Source organism: Tachysurus vachellii, chromosome 11, assembly GCF_030014155.1.
Source record: "Tachysurus vachellii isolate PV-2020 chromosome 11, HZAU_Pvac_v1, whole genome shotgun sequence".
NCBI lineage: Eukaryota > Metazoa > Chordata > Actinopteri > Siluriformes > Bagridae > Tachysurus > Tachysurus vachellii.
The window spans coordinates 13,862,501-13,883,972 of record NC_083470.1 but is presented as its reverse complement, the minus strand read 5'-3'; the positions used below and the strand labels follow the sequence as shown (position 1 = coordinate 13,883,972).

General features: G+C 35.9%; 2 protein-coding genes across 5 annotated transcripts in view; one reads left to right on the top strand and one right to left on the bottom strand.

Annotated features, from left to right (window-relative positions):
* Positions 1–515: 515 nt before the first annotated feature.
* On the top strand, positions 516–18,949 carry hsd17b4 (hydroxysteroid (17-beta) dehydrogenase 4). Its single transcript, XM_060880792.1, has 24 exons — positions 516–667; positions 3,336–3,389; positions 3,478–3,585; positions 3,800–3,859; positions 7,412–7,433; positions 7,564–7,610; positions 9,867–9,951; positions 10,093–10,280; positions 12,052–12,143; positions 12,248–12,272; positions 12,372–12,500; positions 14,922–15,028; positions 15,261–15,497; positions 15,716–15,767; positions 15,850–15,921; positions 16,113–16,216; positions 16,321–16,386; positions 16,555–16,624; positions 16,749–16,855; positions 17,067–17,153; positions 17,247–17,336; positions 17,447–17,585; positions 17,969–18,096; positions 18,229–18,949. Exons 1-24 carry the CDS (start codon positions 610–612, stop codon positions 18,316–18,318), a joined length of 2,217 nt encoding a protein of 738 aa, XP_060736775.1. The 5' UTR covers positions 516–609; the 3' UTR covers positions 18,319–18,949.
* A 51-nt stretch (positions 18,950–19,000) lies between these two features.
* The window catches only part of dmxl1 (Dmx-like 1), a 32,264-nt gene continuing 29,792 nt past the window's right edge, over positions 19,001–21,472 (bottom strand). For all 4 annotated transcript variants that reach the window (XM_060880788.1, XM_060880790.1, XM_060880789.1 and 1 more), the window contains 2 exons: positions 21,351–21,472; positions 19,001–20,986 (listed from right to left, as the gene is read on the bottom strand). The exon at positions 21,351–21,472 is cut by the window's right edge and continues 96 nt beyond it. In XM_060880788.1, the coding sequence (XP_060736771.1) occupies positions 20,768–20,986; positions 21,351–21,472 (341 nt within the window). In that variant the 3' untranslated portion in view covers positions 19,001–20,767. The remainder of the gene's footprint in view (positions 20,987–21,350) is intronic.

Genomic DNA, 21,472 nt, shown 5'->3' with positions numbered 1-21,472 from the left:
TCCTTTTAACTTAGGTACAATCGAAAGCCAGTGAATATCATACAGGCAAACATTTCAAGGCAGAGACAACATTGGCAAGAATGATATGAGGAAGCACCATTGAAAGGAACCAAGGTTTTTTTTTATGTAAGATGTAGATTCAGTGGATAATACACTATTTGATTTTTATCTAAATAGGGAATTTTATTCAGTCTTAAAGTAAAGCATTAGTAATAAAGCTTTCTAATTGATGTTTCACATTGTTTATACAAATGACCCATCATTTATCAACAAAAAAAAAGCAATATTGGGAGATAAAATCACACACACACACACACACACACACACACACACACACACACACACACACACACACACAAACACACAAACACAAACACGTATTTGTTTGTATATAAGTGCATTATATACGGCATCAAGTTCTGTAGTTTCACGTCTTTCATTAACAGCTAATTTCGAGCCATTTGTGGTCCATGTAAATGTAAGTGAATCACAAACGGAGCGCTGATTGGTTGGAGGCGATGACGCGATGTCATGGTGTACTGTGCCGGAAGTAGGTGAAGAGTCAAGGTAACGCTGTCAGTTTACTTGCAGGAAGCTTGAGATTCCATCATGTCTTTGCCTCTGTCGTTTGCTAGAAAAGTTGTTCTTGTTACCGGAGCTGGAGGTGGTAAGTTAATACGACAATATCCTTCTTTAAAGTGTTTATAACCTGCTGTTGCTAACTCAACAGCTTCTTGTAGGCAGTCTGCTCGGTGAAGTGCTATCAATAGGCCAGCAAATTAGATACTAGCCATATGCATTAAAATTAAAGTGAAATAACTCCCTTAAGCAAAAAGAAACTTTATTTTTTAGACGAGTATTGATTTTCACTAAAGTAGTACAGTGTAGTTTTAGTGCAGTCAGATTCTCTTTAGTTCTGGCGTTATGATAAAAACATTGCTACAGTGTGGGAAGTGAAGCTTTGTTTTTTTTTGTTTAAATGTTTATTTAATAGACTCCAGAGCAGGTTTTGTTTAAAAACTTTTTTTTGCATTTTAAATGTTTTGGGTTAAAATATGTGATGAGGCAAATACAGCACCTATTTTATTTATTTATTTGTTTATTTAGGAGACGAATTTCAGGCCACGTGACTAATCAGTATGACTGAATTCAAAAATAGAACTACATTTCTGTTAAAAACTGTAGAGTAGGATAACTTTAATTGCATTAATTACATGATTATGAAATAGCCTTTTGTTACTCCTGGTTATTAATTGGTTAGAGGTTTTTAATTTAACATACTTAATTGTTTTATCTGGTTCCAAATTTTATATTCATGCAACATTTAGTATCATTCCATCAGGGCCCCTTTGTGCTTCCCCACAGATCACCTTTGTGCATTGGTGTGTGTTTGTATGGTGAAGAAGAGAGGGGTTTATGGGTCACAAAGGGGTACTAAGGAACTCAAAATCAGTGATGTACCAATCTGTGGTCCTTGATTGATGATTTTAGCTCACATTTAACAAAAACCCACCAATTCTCGAAAAAATAGAATACTTCTTAAGACCAATAAAAACATTTTTAGTGAATTGTTTGTTGGTCTTCTGGAAAGTATGTTCATTTACTGTATATGTACTCAGTACCTGTTGGGGGTCCTTTTGCTTCAATTACTGCCTCAATTCGGGGTGGCATGTAGGTGATCAGTCTGTGGTACTGCTGAGGTGGTATGGAAGCCTAGGTTTCTTTGACAGAGGCCCTCAGCTCATCTGCAGTTTTTGGTCTCTTGTTTCTCATTTTCCTCTTGACAATACAGCATAGATTCTCTATGGGGTTCTGGTGAGTATGCTGGCCAGTCAAGCACACCAACACCATGGTCATTTAACCAACTTTGTGCTTTTGGCAGTGTGGGCAGGTTCCAAATCTGGAAAATTAAATCAGCATATTTAAAAAGCTGGTCAGCAGAGTGAAACATGAAGTTCACCTGGAGTTGAATTGTGTTGAATTTGCATTTGGTAGCTGTTTATGGCTACTATCAATATGCAGCAATATGTTGATGCAGGTAAAAGATTGGCCAAATCAACCTGGTACAGTATGTTCCTAAAGAGAAGGAATGCATTGGCAAAAACACAAAAAGGAATGGAAGACCAAAGGAGATTTTCCTTGCTGAAGAAAAAGCCCTTGACCACATCTAGGCCAAGGGGGTAGGTGCATCATTGTCAACGTCTACAATCAAGAGATGCCTTCATGAATGTACTGTAAATAGATGGTTTACTTCAAGATGGAAAACCACTGATAACACCGACAAAAAGAAAGGGCAATTTCAGAACAAGATTCTGTAGACAGATGAAACCAACGTTAACCTGTACAAGAATGATGGGAAGAGAAGCATATGGTGAAGTAAAGGAAGTGCTCATAATACAAAACATAACAACTGGAGGAAGTGTAATGGCATGGGATTGTATGGCTGCTAGTGGTATTGGCTCACTGGTGTTTATTGACAGCGTGACTGCTGATAGAAGTAGCAGGATGAATTCTACAGTGTATAGAGTTATACTTTTTGCTAAAATTCAGTCAAATGCTAAAAAGCTTATAGCAGAGCACTTTAGAGTACAGATGGTTAATGGCTCAAAACATAATGCAAAGCAAATCCATGAGCTTCTTAATGCAAAGAAATGGAATGTTCATAAATGGACATGACCTCAATCTAGTTGAGCATGCTGGCCACTTACTGAAGGCAGAAAGACCCACAAACAAGCAGCAGCTGAAGACGGCTCCAGTAAAAGCCTGGGAAAACATCTCAATTGAGGAACCTCAGCATATCCATGGGGTCCACCATTCATGCAGTCATTGACTGGAAAGGATTTACTTCCAAGTATTAAAAATAATCATTATATTTATAATTACATCAATTTGTCCAGTTACCTTTGGGCCTGTGATAATGAAAGGACTATGTAATAAATGGTCATAATTCTCAAACTGTTAATGCAAGACTTTTGGTACATACATTAATCTTGATGACTTTTTTTTAAACTTTGTGTTACTGTCAAAATACTTATGGACCCAGTTGTATGTTTTAAATAGGAATTATACTTTGCTGAGGACTTTACTCAAGATCTGCATAGCGCACAGGGAAACTGTACTTTTGGTCTTAGCTTGATTTGTTTTATTAACTAATTATGTTAGAATGCAAGTATTAATACAAAGAAGCAAAAAAATGTTTAAAACCATGCAGTAATATGTTTAACCAAGCATTCATTTTCAGTAATGACTATTTAACTTGGTCTGTGCAGTTACTGTTGAAGCTCAGGTACAGATTGAATGTACAGTAATAAACTGCAATCTGATGTACTTTTCAGGACTTGGGAGAGAGTATGCCTTAGCATTTGCAGAAAGAGGTGCCTCTGTTGTGGGTAGGTTATTTTCTGAGTCAATCTATTCAATTTTATTCATTCTGGATCATTTTATAGGAACTTATCTGTTCTGTTATCTGTTCTGCAGTGAATGACCTTGGGGGTGATATAAAGGGAGGTGGAAAGAGTTCAGCAGCTGCTGATAGAGTAGTAGAAGAGATAAAAGCTAAAGGTGGCAGAGCTGTGGCAAATTATGGTAGGTAAACTGGATTTTGAGATTTATGTTAATTATTAGCTGTGGAAGGTTGTTTAATAATACCATAATACCTGTCTGATGTGATAAGATGGGAAACACACTGTTCAACATCAGATGCAATATTATCACATGTATGTTGAGATAAAATGCAGTTGTTACTTACAATCTTTCAAAACAGAACATATGTTAACTACAATTGTTTGTATTTTAACAGATTCAGTAGAAGATGGTGAAAAAGTAATCCAGACTGCATTGGATGCATTTGGACAAATAGGTGCTTTTATTTATTTATTTATTTATTTATTTATTTATTTATTTATTTATATATATATATATTTTTTTAAATAAATACAGTACTGTGCAAAAGTTTTTTTTTAGGCAGATGTGAAAAAAATGCTGTAAACAAAGAATGCTTTCAAAAATGGAAGTGTTTAAACATTTATTTTCATAAATGAACAAAATGCAGTGAATGAGCAAAAGAGAAATCTAAATCAAATCAATATTTGGTGTGACCACCCTTTGCCTTCAAAACAGCAGCAATTCTTCTAGGTACACTTGCACACAGTTTTTGAAGGAACTCAGCTGGTAGGTTGTTCCAAACATCTTGGGGAACTAACCACAGACCTTCTGTGGATGTAGGCTTTCTTACATCCTTCTGTCTCTTCATGTAATCCCAGACACACTCGATGATGTTGAGATCAGGGCTCTGTGGGGGACATGCCATCGCTTCATGCTGGTTTGAAGGCAAAAGGTAGTAACACCAAATATTGATTTGATTTAGATTTTTCCTTTGTTTGTTCACTTTGCATTTTGTAAGTTGACAGAAATAAACACTCATTATTTATATTTCTGAAAGCATTCTTTGTTTACAGCATTTTTTCACACGTGCCTAAAACTTTTGCACAGTACTGTATCTAAAATCATATAATGTTACTAGAGACATTAGAAGGGGTATTCTCGTAAACTGTCAATCATATCTAAAGGTAGATAATTAAACTCTAATTTTATTATTAATTATTTGCTTTAAAGCAGAGTTTTTACTACAGCGAGGCTAATATGGAAAGGTAACAGGATTATAAGTATGAAAAAGTGTATTAACTAATATATAATAATCTATATTTCATAATATATTCCAATATAATTATACTATAAAATTCGATCTAATTAGGTTAATTTGTTAAATTTTGAAACATTTTACTCATTGCGTATATACTGAACCAATATGGTGAGGGAAATTTGCTGATTTTGTATGTTTGCCCACTGACAAAGAAACGATCAGTCTATCATTTTAATGGTAGGTTTTTTAATAACAAAAAAAATCCATTGATTTGCATTTTAATAAGTGAAATAAGTCTTTGACCCCTCTACCAAACATGACTTGGTACTTGCAAACTGGCAAAACCCTTGTTGGCAATAACAGAGGTCAGATATTTCTTGTAGTTGGCCACCAGTTTTGCACACATCTCAGGAAGGAATTTGTCCCACTTGTCTCACTTGCTGGTCCTCTCCAAGTCATGAAGGTTTTCAGGCTGATGTTTGTCAACTCAAAACTTCAACTCTCTCCACAGATTTTCTATTTGATTCAGGTCTGGAGATTGGCTAGGCCACTCCAGGACCTTAATGTGCTTCTTGAAACACTCTTTTGTTGCCTTGAGTTTTGGGTCTTTGTAATACTAGAATACACATCCATGGCCCATTTTCAATGCCCTGGCTGAGGGAAGGAGGTTCTCTTGATGCGGTGAAGTTGTCCTGTCATCTTAGCAGAAAAACACCCCCAAAGCATAATGTTTCTACTGTACCTTCATGTTTGATGGTGGGGATGGTGTTCTTGTGGTCATAGGTATCATTTTTTCCTCCTTCAACACAGTGAGTTATGTTGATTCCAAAGAGCTCGATTTTATATATCCTCTGAATCATTCAGATGTGCAAACTTCAGATGGGCCTGTACATGTGCCTTCTTGAGCAGCGGGACCATGCGGGCGCACTGCAGCATTTTCTTCTCACCAAGCTGATTGGTGATGGTCTTGTAACCCATTCCGTTGAGTAGGTCTACAATCTTGTCCCTGACATTCTTGGACAGCTCTTTGGTCTTGGCCATGGTGGAGAGTTTGAAATCTGATTGATTGCTTCTGTGGACGGGTGTCTTTTTATAAAGGTAGCGAGCTGAGATTAGGATCACTCTTTTTAAGAGAGAGCTCCTTACCTGTATAAAAGACACCTGGGATCCAGAAATCTTGCCAATTGATGTGGGAACAAATACTTATTTCACTCATTAAAATGCAAATCAATTTATAACTTTTTTGAAATGCATTTTTCTGGATTGTTGTTATTCTGTCTCTCACTGTTAAAATAAACCTAATTAAAATTAGAGACTGATTGTTTTTTGTCAGTTGGCAAACGTAAAAATTCAGCAGGGGATCAAATATTTTTTCCCTCACTGTATGTTACAAATTTCATTTTGAATTTTTCATTTGGAAAAAAATGGTTTCATTAAAAACAACAAAGTATATTTTTGGGAAAACGTTTTTTTTTTTCACAAGCAGGTCATGATTGCAATATAATTTATAGTTTTTGATGGCAAATTTTTGATGCATCCTTTTTAATCTACAAATAGCAAAAATAACATCCAATAACAGTGAGCTAACTGGCAAACACCGCTACTTTTCACATGTTCTACTGTACAATAAAGATTTATTATATATTGAAATTGCTGTGTTCCATCACTTTGCTTCTATCTCTGGACCTTTGCTGAGCACAGAGTTAAATAACGTCCAGCAGGGTAATCCTTCAGATTTAACAGTAAATGTCCTTTTTGACTGACATAAATATAGTTTTACTGACTATTGATAGAGAGCACATTCAATTTTTAAATCAGTTTATTTGTAAACCACTTTTAACAATGGGCATTGTCTCAGATTAGCTTTACGGAAGTATACAGAACACAGAATAAAAATGTAAAATTTTAATAATAAGAAACTATTTATCTATAACATTTATTCCCACATGAAGAATTTTACGATATAGAAAGCATCCTTTTGGCCTGACTGGCCCAATGCATTTAGCTGATGCTATTATCCAAAGTGAGACACAATACAACTAAGAAACTGCTGGTGTTAGAGGTTAAGGTCACAACACTGTCAGCTTCATAGTCCTGGGATTTGACAGTGCCTTTTAAATTGATCTAATACATTACTTCCTTGTCCATTTGGGAAGATGCTGCCTGCATGGGCAATGTTTGTGCCCACAAAATGATCTCTGTCATATTTGGATGGTAGCCCAGAAACAACTGCCTTCTACAGTCTCTTATTTATCAAATAACTTCACATGTCCTTGGGGAAGGCAATCACATAATCTAGTAGTAATGCACTAATTGTTTTTAGAATATTGTGCTAACATTGTAAATGGCAATAATTATGGCCCCCAATTACAGTTATGCAGATGTCAAAACTTATCACATGCCTGCTCAGACTAAATTTACTGATGTTGTATTGCATGTGATTTATAATGTATAAGAAACAGTACTGAACATCTTTAATATGAAATAGATTACAAAATAATAAATCTATAAAACATCCCATTAAACAAATAAAATGTTAACTAAAAATGACCAATTTAGTAAAAATACTTTCAAATCCATGAATTGAATTTATTTAAGAAAATGAAACCAAATATTTGACCTGCTAAGGCTTTCTTTAAAATGATCACTACGAGATATCAGCTTTTCCGATATTGATAAAGTTATGTATAGCATCAAGAGAATCTACTACAAAAAGTATTCTGTGTTATAGCTGTGTGTTTTAACATTTCATTGTTTTCTTCTCCTCAGATATTGTGATAAATAATGCTGGGTAAGTTCATAACTGGAGTGTAAAACTCATGTTTGCTTGTATGTTTTTTGTACATACAAAAATACATGTACATTGCCTCTTAAATTATGGATTGTAATATATTTCTTCTTCTCTTCCTTTAACTTTCTAGGATTCTGAGGGATCGATCTTTTGCTAGAACAAGTGACCTTGACTGGGGTATGTAATAAGAAATTCCTTTCTAATAGAGAGCATGAGGATGACCGACGTGATTGCACAGAACATTATCTGTGAGCATGCTCATTAGAAAGGAGCATGAGGTAGCATAAATCGGTATTGGCAAGTGTGGAGCAGTAAAGCGAATGTGCAGGGAAGTGTTCTAACACAAGTGCTCTTTAGTTCTCTGTGCTTCATTTCACCTTGCTCACCAGGGTCTGAACTTTGCTCGCAAGTCAAATCGGTTTGAGACTTTGATCATAGGATAAGGGATATGCATTTTATCCTTTCTCCAGACACTCAACCAATCCCTAATAATAAATAACAATTTCTAAGATGGTGGAGACAAATCAGGTTAATGTATTAATCCCTCAAAAACAAGATTAGATACTGTACCTTCTGAGAATTGGTGCTATAGTCAAAAAGACTCTCCTCTGTTGATCCCAAGTCTCTTCACAGTTTTTTTCTTCTAGCTCTACATTGCTGATCTTTTGGACTAATTTGCTATGTTTTTTCCTGTCAACAATGTATGCTGGATTGTGTACAATGTACCATAACAGCTCTCAGTTCAATCTGTTTATTGAAGGATACAATAAACAGATTGCATAATAAAGTGGGCTATTTGCTAAAAAAATGCAGCTTATGTTATGTGAGGTGTAATAAACATTAAAATAGCATCCTCTTTATCTCATCAGTAATGGCTAAAAAGAAATGATACTTCTTTTTATAAACTAATAAGCTAGCAGTTAATAACACCTATTCACTTGTGTGCACACACACATGCACAGACACACAACGTCTCATTGTTGCACTGAGGCAGCCTTTCATGGCGGAATCAATCCGGGTTAACAAAATTACCATGGTGACTGGGAAGCTCATAGCAGCAGGTATGAGTCTCAGTATAGAATTCAGGATTCATAAAGTGCCCCATAACATGTTCGACCCCTGCTGTGTTGCCATGGTATATCTGGCAAATTGGGCTAGGTTTGAAAGAACAAATAAGAATTGTGTTTAATACAGTAATCTTATTCCCCACTCAAAGAAGAAAAATGGATATTTAGCTGAGATTGGCCAACGCTGCACACCAGTGAATGCTCAAGCAGGAGAGATTGGGTTTATTTAGCAACATTTAATTTTGGTCCCTTTTTGTGCTTCACTGTGTGCTTGAAACTAGATATAAAATCCCAGAGATAAGACCCTTGCTTATTTTTCAAAAATATTGTGACACAAATATTGGATCTGACCTTGGTGTATCAGCACAATTCTACCGAGATGCCAACAGGCGGCATTTACATTCACTGACTGATTTTTAAGCTGAAATTTGAACGACTATATAGATCTGTAAGTAAATCTATAATGGAAGAAGCACATGAGGGTAAATCATGTTCAGATATCAACATTTCCAGAAATCAAAATAACGTCAAAATGGCATATCACCGTAGCAATAAAGTGAGGAAAGTTTATAGGATGATTTTGCGATATTACACCAGTTTGGTTTTAAGAAATGGTTAGGATTTGTTTTGGTATTAGAACAGTAAGAAATTTTTGTTTAGAAGAATGAACAAATGAACTTGGATGATGTGGTTTTGTTTGAGTGTACACTGAAGGAAACATCTGTCTACTGGGGACTTTAGATTGATAGATCTGCAGCATGACACATGTAACTCCGTCATATGTGTTATAGCAAAAAGCCCAAAGTGTTTTCTAGAATATGGACTGAACATAAGTGTGAAGTTTATCGTATAAGTACATATACCATAATTTCATTAGGGTTAATTGCTGTTGATCCAGAGTGGGCTGGAGTCCCTCTACCACACCATCATTGAATGGCTTGGAAATGTGTGTCATTAGCTTTAAAGGTGACCACTATGTGCAATTGCTCCTTCAACAAAAGAGACAATATCTTAACTAAATTTTCTGTCACTTATTTTAAACACAAAAACCTTTTTGATACGTAACATTTTGTAGTATTTGACCTTAATCTTAAAATATTGTATAAGATGTATATCTTAGAAAATATAAGACTTTTTTGCCCCCATTAAATCATTAATATTTTTTTTAAACAGTGTCCTTAAAATGCACTGGCAGTTTCTAGAGGAAAGCTTAGCACCACCCAACAGTCTGAACATTCAGCAGTCATGCAGTTCACATCCCTTTGCACTCTGTCAATAGATAAACTCACAGATAATGTTCTGTGTACTCCGTGTCCTCACTCCCTGATAAGGATCCTATTTAAATGCAATATTCTTCTTCTGTCAGACCTTGTTCACAAAGTGCACTTAAGGGGCTCCTTCTTAGTCACCCGGGCAGCATGGAATCACATGAAGAACCAAAAGTTTGGAAGGTAAAATAATGACTGTGTCTAGACAGTATACTGTATTCGCTATTAAAAAGTAAAACTTGTATTAATAATATTAATATTAAAACATATAGTTTTACTTATGATTGAAACTTTGGCAACAACCATCTTCCCAACATTGTGTAGAATCATCATGACCTCATCGGCTGCTGGAATCTATGGAAACTTTGGACAAGCAAACTACAGCGCTGCTAAGCTAGGTCTCCTGGGCCTGGCCAACACTTTGGCCATTGAAGGCCAAAAGTACAACATCCACTGCAACACCATCGCACCTACAGCAGGTTCACGTCTCACTCAGACAGTCATGCCACCAGGTTAGAGCACAAAATAACACTGCACAGATTGTTATAGCAACTCTAGTAGCAGGTCCTAAAATATTTCTGAGTGTATAAGGTGCATGTTTGTCAAGGTGTCGTGGTTTTTTTTTTAATATGAAATGCACCACATGGGTCAGTGATATTTAGGTGACACCTTATTAAACGATATAATGGCCTATTGACTAGGCCAGCTCTACTTTGATGTGAAAGCATGCAACAAAAAATCTCCAGGCAAGCTGAATACTAACATCTACAGGATATGTTTAGAAATACAGTATTTAAAGCTACAAGAAAACTGTATTAGCATTAGTACTTTAGATTGGGAGAGAACTGTGTAGTTGGACAATGTCATATCCTGTAGTTAAATTCATGCTGCTCAGTCATTTGAGAGCTGCGTTCTAAACCACATTCTGTTCACTCAACATAATTTCTAAATAGTACATAATACTAAAGGTCAGACATCTGAAAACAATGCTTTATATTCTAAAGCACAGTCCAGCTCAAACAGGAATGATCATTGGGAATGTACAGTTATTTCTGATAGCAGTTACTTGCTTTGCCCTAGTCATGTATTTTGTGAACAAGTCAGCAATTTAAGCTGGCTGTGTGGGTAAACATTAAAAGCTGACTCGCATGAAATTGCAGTGTAGATGTTTAAAAAGGAACTTCTAAAATGTTTAGAAAGAAACCCATTTTCAATGTTGAGACGTTTATGAAGTTTTGTAACTGAGAGACTCTGTCGCTACTTGTTGAAGTTGTACTGTATGTTGTCCACTGTTGTTGGAAAGGAGATTGCTTTGTAATTAATAAAGTGCATTTAATCGATTATAGCCAAAATAATGCTATGTAGAATGAAATCTGAGATTTCATGAAACTGTTTTATCCATATGAAAGAAATATTGCAGATTTATTTATTTTTAAAAAGGCCAGTGAGCTGTTTGTATGCCAAAAGCGTTGGCTGTGAGATCTGTGACCTGATGAAAACCGGGTTACTTCATCATGCTGACTTCTATGCATACATGAACGTTGACTGTTAAATTTGCAAGCCTCAGAATATCTCATCTTGGCTAAAGTTAGCTATATGTTCTCTCCAAAATCTTATGCCTCCAGGACTGCCTGTAGTGTGGTGAAAATTGAGTGGAAGTAGCTTAACGCCCACTGGAACTAATGTGTGTATCTGTGCAAGTTGCCTGTATGACATGATTGAGTAGTCTAGTGTTTATCAAAAAATGCTGGCTAAAGATGTGTATATGCATGTATGGGGATTATAAGTAATTTGCTTTTCTGGGTCAGCAGTCAAAGCATAGGGTGGATTGGGCTAGTAATCCAAATCATATGGTAATTACTGTTCAAAGATTAACAGGAAATTAAAAGGTTCCACCAAATCTGTCTAGCATACCCTCAACTCGTAGCTTCATTCATGGTGCTGGCAAATTAGAAATAATGCATGTTAATCGCTTGGAGCAGATTATTAAATATATTTTTATTTTAGTCGTTATTACACGTGTGGAATCCCAAAGTACCAGCCATGTGTGGGGAAACTCTGTTAGCACTTAATTTTAAATACTCACAGCTATTTTCTCAGTATTAGTTTCTAGGCTGTAGTTTGGAGTAAAACTCCGTGAGATTATTCTGCAAGATGAGCAGTCTAATAACTCTCAAGTGTTTTGTGATATTAAGCAGTGTGATTGTGAGTTTGAGTTAATTTTTATTTTGATTTCCCTCTTGCTCTAATTGTTTGTGACGGTATGGTATTTGTCCTTGTCAGATCTGGTGGAGTCTTTGAAAGCGGAGTACGTGGCTCCTCTTGTCCTATGGCTCTGCCATGAGGAGTGTCAGGAGAATGGAGGCCTTTTTGAGGTGTGATTCTGAGTGTTTTCTATTTTCTGATGTCAAAACTGATTGTAAACTTTATATATACTGTAATTCTGCAGATGTCAACCATTTCTTGTTACTGTTCTCAGGTTGGAGCTGGCTGGATTGGTAAATGTAAGTGGAGTTTTGCTTGTCTATATTGGTATTTAAAATTCATAAGGATTAATGAATTTAAGGCTATTTTAAAGCTTTAAATCGTATGTGGATGTGCAGTGCGGTGGGAGAGAACTTTGGGCCGTATTGTCCGCCATAAAAACCAGAGCATGACCCCAGAGGCGGTCCGGGATAAGTGGGACCAGATCTGTGACTTCACCAATGCTTCTAAGCCAGCTAATATTCAAGGTAAATATTGAGGTTGTTATGGATCAACTTTGAGGTCCTCATATCAAGCTGTGTTTCTGTCCTCAGCCTACAAATTATTCAATCACAAGCCTGTAAAACAGACATTATGAATGTCAGGAGCTCAATAAAAAAATGGCACCATTAACACAATTGAACCCAGCAGTATTGAACCAATACGAACACAGACATACCCCCTTTTGTTTTAATATTTTAAGTGTGATCTTGTAAAGCATGCAAAAAGTGAAGTATCCTGCGATGGAAAGGCTAAGCCCTAACCTTATAATCACAACCCATAGTATGGCCATGCACGTCATTTCTGTAAAAAGGCAGAACTGACTAAAGAGAAATATCTTTACACAGCCATTCCTGCATCACAGGAGTCTCATAAAAGCAGTGACGGTCTTAAAAACCAATCTGAGCTGGGGCTTTTAGCTCTATTCCCAGACCAGGCAAAGCCTTTTAAATTCAATTTTATTTATATAGATCACTTGACAATTAGACATTGTCAGAAAGCAGCTTTATAATAATCTGAATGTAGATGTAGATCCCCAGGAGGAACTTGTCCTCTATTGGGTGACAGTGTAGAAAATGGGATTATAAATCAGTAGTCTTCCACTATTATGTAGTGTAAAATAAAGTAGAACAGTACCGTATTTGTTGCAAGGTCATAGAATATGAACATCCTTCAGCAGCAGTACTTGTAGAGATGTATCCACTGAATGGACAGTAATGTAGGTGCATGTGGACAGTAATGTAAGTGCATATTTACTCAATGAGCAACCAAAAGATTATACAAATTCCACATATATTTATTTATTTCATTTTTATAGCAAAGCAGACAGTCACATGCAAAATCAATAGATCACTCACAGTGGTTGGCAGCCACACATTTTTTTAAGATAAAAAGAGACTTTTTATCAATTTTAATTGTTTATTTTGTTTAAGCTCATGAACTCCAGTACAGGTGTTATGGGGGAAATCAATATTTTGGGTAGGTTGTGTAGTGGAATTAAATCAGACCTGTGGTAAGTTCATTTACTCATAAGTGTTTAGATCTCACTTGTCTCACACTGCAGTCCTCCATGACCAAGAACAGCTGTAATAGTGTCATAAATTACATTATTTAAATATCTGACTTGGGTAATCAATGTTCTTCTAGTAGTTGTAAAATCGGTTGGAAAACAAACGTGAAAATGTCCTGAACTCTTTCCTCATCCAAGCCAGAAACCCAGTGATATTCAGCTGTGATGGAAAATGGAAACAGGACATGGGGATATACAGTAGGAGAAAATGTAGGAAAAAATGTAGAAATCCAAAGGTAGTTCTTGACCTCTCTTTAAGCCTGGTCGGTGTTGTTTAAAGCAAAATGTAAGAAATATTTTCATATTATTAAATGGTAAACATTTAAGGGCTATGGGGAGACACGGGTCAAATTCCATAATTGCACAACAAGCTTCCAATCTGTAAGAACACCAGCTGATCAGATGTACAACATGAGATTGACCAGCAATATAGCTGCAAGTTAGTTACACAGACACTGCTTTCTTCTTTGGGACACATTAATTTAGGGAACATTTTGGCCTTTTGTTTAATCTAAATCTTAAAAAAAAAAAAAAAAAGACTAAACAAGTAGCAAAGAAATATTCATTCTTAATACATTTAACCTACTTAACTATAGTGATGGGACGAGAATCCTATATATTAAGATCATATTTTATGATCTTACTAACTGAAAGCTGCCAACCCCCCCCCCCCCCCCAAATTAGGAACGTGATTTTGTAAAATTTGTCTCATAACCAGATCTATTAAATCTACTATATTGTGAAACTCTCAAATTGCTGGGATAGGTTTATTTCGGGTGGGACATATACAAAAGGATATCGTCCACATATACTGTAGCAAGATTTGATGGTCCTCTGTACCCTGCACCTATGCCTGTGATATCTTGACAACACTTATTTTTTTCCTACTAGTTCCACAGCCATTGCAAAGAGCAATGGTGAAAGACGACAGCCCTTTCATTTCCTCTGCCTAGTTGGTATCATTTAAAAAATGAGCCTCTTTTCTGAGGGTCAAAAGGCTGGAGTTCAACCCTATCCATGGAGTCTGTCCTTGCACATGCCTAAAAATATGCAACCACATTAACTAAAATTAGATTTTCATTAGCAGAGATGTATAAGCAAATTTGCAACAATAGAAGGTAACGGCGTGTCATCCTTCTGTGTGTTTGCTTACCATAGCAGCTCTCAGGATGTACTGCAGTACAGCATAGAGGAGGGAGAGTAGCAAGAGGTCCATTAGCATGGCTTTGTAGTGCTCATCACGTGTGTTGTGTGTGCGTTGAGCATGTCGCTATCTTTGTCTTCTGAGCGTGGACTAGTTAATTAAACATTCGCTCTGCTTCTGTGCTCTGCCATTAAGAGTCAATGCACTTGCTGGTGGATGTGCTGTCGAAAGTGGATGCTGAGGAAAAAATTGGAGCCAATCCAACCAGTGCTGTGACCGCAGCATCATCTGGTATAAACCCTGTGAGTGCCGAATATGTAGCTTATAATGCACATTAAACTTTAAAATACAATAAATAAATTAAAAACTACAATAAATGTTGCTTAAATGAATTGTATGGTCGTATACTTATTTACAGTACATATAGAGAAGAGGACACAAGTCACTGTGAAACATGTAAATTACTTGAGGAACTTTATTATTTATCAGTTTAGAGCTTTCCAAGCAATTGTAATGATACTTGTATGTCCGCAGGCTGAGGCAGTGGGCAAGTTTCTTTCTGAGATGACATTTAACTATACTAACATGCACTGCATCCTATATGCCCTGGGAGTGGGCATGTCTACTAGAGAGGCTGATCACCTCAAGTTCCTCTATGAAGGTCACGAGGAGTTCAGCTGCCTTCCTACATTTGGAGTCATCCCAGGAATGGCATCAATGCTAGATGGAGGACTCAGTTCTGTTCCAGGGCTCAATTTTGACCCCACCAAGGTGAGCATCTTTTAAAAATATCTTTCACTAATGTGATTTTTTTTACATGTATCACGGATCTTGCTTTTGCAGGAAGCAGAATTAATGTATCTTTCTTAACTGACATTTCTATCCCACTGTTATGTTCTAAAAGCAAACTCAGTGAAATGGGAGAATATGTTAGAATACATTATAATGAATGCTTATAATAAGCTAGATTTCTGTATTTTCATTTATAGCTCTTACATGGAGAACAGTACTTGGAGTTGTACAGACCTTTGCCTACTTCAGGTGTGTCTGCTTTCCTATAATTTTTATGAATAGTTATTATTTTTTTTTTAACCAGCTAGTTTATCTAACATCTATTTTCTAGGAACACTGACCTCAAAAGCATCAATAGCAGATGTCTTCGACAAAGGGTCTGGTGCAGTCATACTCCTGGATGGTGATTTAATTTAATTTATTTATTTTTTATTATTATTAAAACATAATGACAAACAACAGTGTTAGGCTTGGAGTTAATGAAAGCTTTACTCACTACTGTATTTCATTAATAAGTGTAATAAGTGAATAACTATTCCGTTTTAAATAAGTAATTGAGCAAGAAATGAGAACTGAACATTTTCATTCCTGCAGTTTACACATACTGCAAGCAAGAGTTGGTCTGCTACAATCAGTTCACAGTGTTCATTGTTGGTGCTGGTGGTTTTGGAGGAAAGAGGACATCAGATAAAGCTGTGGTAATAAACATTCTAGACTCTAGCCTTGGAAAAGCATGTCAATTATGCCATGTTTATTTACGTAGTCCTGATTTTAATAGTTATACCTCTGGTTTTTTTCCCAGGCCACAGTTGCACCTCCAAACAGATCACCTGATGCAGTTGTGGTTGATGAAACCACCAGAGATCAGGTAAGGTCAAGTGTGATGATTGTGATGTAAGACAATAGTTAAGAAACGAATGATAAAATCAACATGATTGTTGAACATCTTAGTATTTTGTACGTAGTATCATTGTCTGACCAATTTCGTGAGGTACCTTTTTTTTTCTTCAATATTATCAAAATTTTTGTATTTTAGGCTGCTTTGTATAGATTGAGTGGCGATTGGAACCCTCTTCACATTGACCCAACCTTTGCAGCAATGGGAGGTAAGAAGTGTTGCTTCCCTTTTCAAATAGGAGGACATTTTCAAAATCAATGACCGTAATAACATTTATATTAAAATGTCTATAAAAGTTCAAAAAAAGCTTAAGAAGTTATCCAAAACTTTAGGATTCAAAACTCCCATACTGCATGGACTGTGCTCATTTGGATTTGCTGCGCGCCATGTCCTGAAGCAGTATGCTGGAAATGATGTTTCTAGATTCAAATCTATTAAGGTGAGGCAAGTTCATCCAGTGCTGCCACTTAAAACCTCATAAAACTTTTCAGCTCTTTTCTTCATACAGATATTCCGCTCGTATTATATCATTTTAAAATGACTACATATCATTATCTGCAGGTTTTTCTCATATATACTTTGTTAAAAGCATTGCTTTTATCTATAATAACCTACAATCTGCTTGCTTCAATTATTTCTTTTTCGAATAGGTGCGATTTGTGAAGCCAGTCTTACCTGGCCAGTCTCTGCAGACAGAAATGTGGAAAGAAAAAAACAGAGTTCACTTTCAGTGTAAAGTGAGAAGAAGTTTTTGTTTATACTGTAGTGTATTTGATTCTATTTGTTATTTCACTGTCAAAATCATTTAATTATTTGTTCTGGCTGTTCAGGTGAAGGAGACCGGAGCTGTTGTGTTAGCTGGAGCGTATATAGATTTACATGCAGCTCCTGATGCTGTTGCCAGCAAATCTCCTACAGAGGTAGCAGCATCATTTCTATTAAATATTAAGAAGTGATTTGAAGGAAGAGCACAAATCTATGTTATATGTAAATATGCAAAAAATGGCTAACTCTCATTGCAAATTCATAGACCGGAGGACTTCAGAGTGACTTGGTGTTTGGTGAAATTGGATGCCGGATCAGAGACGTGGGTGCTGAACTTGTGAAGAAAGTTAATGCTATTTTTGGATGGGAAATTACCAAAGGAGAAAAGACGGCTGCTCAGTGGAGTAAGACTTCAGATTAATTATGCAAAGGGTTTCAAGCTTTATTTATTTACCAAGTATCTACAATTGTCTCAATCCTTGTTAGACATTACAGGTAGGGGAATAACACTGATATTATCTCCAGTACCCGTAATAAAAAAAAAAAAAATTGAAATCTTTATTAATAATACACAGTGCAATACATCTTAAAACTATATCATTTTGTAGCTCATACAATTACATCTTGGTTGCTATACTTTCTCCAGTATTAATTTGTACCCATTTTAATGAAAGGTGCCAGTAATTCTGTAACTCTTGTTGTGAGATGGCATTCAATGGTCATCTTCCCATTCATATTCCTGTTTATGCATCCCCATTAATCCGAGCTCTGATGTGTTTCTGTCCAGCCATTGATCTAAAAACAGCACCAGGTGCACTGCATAAGGGTCCATACAGTGGCAAAGCTGATGTGACATTCACTGTGGCTGATGAGGATTTCATGGACATCGTACTGGGGAAGCTCAACCCTCAGAAGGTACCATTATCCCATATTCTCTATGAGAAAATTTAAGTTGATTCACCAGATGTGTGAACATTAGGAGTAATCCACCACATCACTACTGTTGTTCAGAGATCACTGTTTGTTTTGTTTGTTTCCCCCCTGTAGGCGTTTTTTGCTGGCAAGTTGAAAGTCAGAGGGAATATCATGCTGAGCCAGAAGCTGGAGACAATACTGAAGGATTATGCCAAGCTGTGAGACTCTATCCAACAACTTTAGAGAAATGCAGACTTCATGACGGTTTTACTGAGGGTGTAAGATTGTCTCTAGAATGTTGAGATTTTACATCTAACATTTACATATCAATAACATTAGGAGAACAAAACACTAACTGTGAGGGGAAGAAAGAACTATTCATAATAAGGACATGAGCTAGTTTTAACATGTTTTTCTGGTTACTGATCTCAGTATATTACACAGTTGGCCTTATTCTTAAGTTAGTTTAGCATGTTTAAACCAAATCTAAGCGAGTGAAGAGTGAAATATGATGCAAAAAAATAATAGGAAATGGTACAAATAATCTAGAAGCTTATATAACAATAATAAACTGTTAAACGGCATTTAACAGTAGTGAAAGCTACTACTACTTTAACCTGACATGCTCTGGAAAAATTAGTGTTTGATGTTCTCAGTAATCAAACAATTTCTGTAAATTAAATACAACATCTTTTTGAATAATATGAAAAGGTTTATAACATTTATAGATAATCTGGTCTGTTATTTTGCTTATATTAAAAATGTCCTTTTTCTTTTTTCATTTGTTTGTCAAATCAGATTACTCTGCCTGTTTAATGTGATGTTAATTTCTAATAAATCTCACCTTTGTGTATTTCCTGGAGGCAACTGCTCATCAAAAAAAAACAAACACATACACTTGGCACATGTTGCATCAAGTTGATTTATTTTACCATTACATTTGATGATTACATTTTTCAATTTACAATAGTCTTTCTATCCATAATAAAATTCAATGGATTTGCATATATTCACATTTCAGAGATGAAAGTTAGCCTGACGAGCTAAACACTACAACGACACTTTACCTTTTAACTCCACCTTAAACGTGACATTTGATCCTCAATATGCTGTTTATTTATTTATTTTTGTTGTAATATGGAATCCTATGAATGATTATTACTTTAAGAGCATAACCTGTATGTACAACACAAATGACATCAGAATATAATGTGTGCATGGGGATCTTATAGCAAGCACTAAAAACAAAGGAGGGAAAAAAAATAGCCTCAAGTCATTTCTAAAAACAAGAATATATTAAGAGAATAATTTGCAAGATCTAATATAAATGACACAATAATCATAAATATTTTTTGTTAAACAAATGTTTTAAGTAGCCTATCATTAATAAAGTGTTTAATCAAGATATACTTTGGTTTATATTTACATAAACAAAATAATTTTATTCTTCTCAGTTGCTCCCCGAAATAAAGTTAATGTACATTTTTACACTTTTATGTTTTATTTTTGTGCAATGGCTGACTGGAATCAGTCCTCATAATAAATCAGAAGGCTGACAAAAACATCAGTCTAACTACTTCACCATAGGCTATCAATATGTACCCTTTACCTTTGATTCAAAGAACATATCATAAAATGATAAGCTGAAGGCATAGAAGTGATAGGAGTTGAACTTTGGCAGCATGAAAGAAGGATACACTAATTTTTATTAAGATTTACACTAGTGCTGTTAATGAGGCAGCACTACTGAGAGATTCAACTCTTCAAGGGCTTGATAATTTGCTAAAGCATTTAATTAGAGAAAAGTAAAGAATATACTAGGAATAATGAGCTTGTCAGACAGACCCAGATGGACCAAAATCTGTCTTTGTTGGAGGCAATAGCTTTTATTTGTAACGGACTATGTCAAGGCTATTCCAGTTATGTACACATAAATGCATAAAAATTCAGATTTCTTATGGATTACCTCTACAGAAAAGTGCTTTGTATGAAAAGTCGTATCTTTCTTTTCTAGAATTTTCTTGACTCTTAAGTTCAAGTTTGTTTTTGGAAAAACTTTTGCCTGCGCTGATATACATATTTTACTGTACAGGTTTAGAATGTACCCAATCAGTGACTATGCTATACCTTCTTATTAACTAAACGCTGTTTATATTATCATCATCATCACCACATAATACCTTGCTCATACCATTAAGGATACAAGCAGAAACTAGTGCAGTTAAATTTAAGAATGGTCACAAAGATGTAGGCTACAGTATGCAAAGACGTTTTTACAACCCTCACTTGAACCAACAGATGCCAGAGGTCCATGGTTGTACTTCAGGTATAAATATAAGGACACTTTTCACTATTTTATCTAGACCACAATCACAACACTGCTTAGCAACAGATTATTTTAAGGCTTACCTTTGTGGTATACATGTTCCAATAGTATTTGACTACCCATGTAAATTTTTAAAAGGGGTAAAATATATCACCTAATGTGCTTAAATAGAATGTTGGTTCTATGCCTGTTCCAGAATTAAGTGATATGAAAGAGCGTCCATCCTCTAGATTTCAGTCAGTGTTTTAGCAAAGCTGTACTTTATCGGATCAAATTTCCCCTTCCCAGTGGTTCGTATTGCTCATCTTACCCTGTGCAAAAGTTGTTCCGAACACTTCAGTTGTGCTAAATGATGAACCTGACATCATTCTTCACATTGTAGGTGCTGACACGGTCAGGCAGGACGCGCATTTTTATGGTGCCGTCAGCGCCACACGAAAAGACGTGGTTGCCTGGTGCTGTCTCAATCTGCATGACGCCGGTGCCCAAGTTGCGGAAGATGGACTGCCGGGCATGTTCATTCGGGAAAGTGTGCAATAGGCTCTGCGTTAACATGGTCCACACCTGCACCAAATTAACACAAGAACAACATTTTAAAATTTTAAAAGTTTACAATTATTATTTTACCCAAGTCATTTATTCATTGACTTTGAAGTAAACATGTCAATGGAAAAAGGACGCGTTTTCATTATAGTCTTCTAAATATTTTGGGCAGGTAAATACAATAACAACTTCCCTTTGCCTTCAGTTATTATTTGGTGGAATGGCAGTAACATTCTTGTCACATAAATTTTAAATAGCATTTTTTTTAACATGCTTATACTAGTGTAAACTAAAGCATATCTTATTCTTCATTTTGACCGAAACTGGATATTGAGATAAAATAGGTTTTAAGATTCTGGATTATAACACCATGAATGTGGCATACCTTGATGTTGCCTTCAGCCGAGCCACTGATGAAGCAGCCTTCAGTGGCATCCACAGCCAGCGCCTTAACAGCTGAGTCATGGGCCTGGAAATTCTGGCGCTGCACCTTAAGTGTGAGGTCCA

What these genes read in the sequence shown, in the direction of transcription:
- hsd17b4 (XM_060880792.1), top strand. Translation starts at nt 610, where the DNA reads ATGTCTTTGCCTCTGTCGTTTGCTAGAAAAGTTGTTCTTGTTACCGGA. An exon ending in TGTTACCGGAGCTGGAGGTG is followed by an intron (nt 668 to 3,335) that starts GTAAGTTAATAC and finishes TGTACTTTTCAG; the next exon opens with GACTTGGGAGAGAGTATGCC. An exon ending in ATTGTGATAAATAATGCTGG is followed by an intron (nt 7,434 to 7,563) that starts GTAAGTTCATAA and finishes TTAACTTTCTAG; the next exon opens with GATTCTGAGGGATCGATCTT.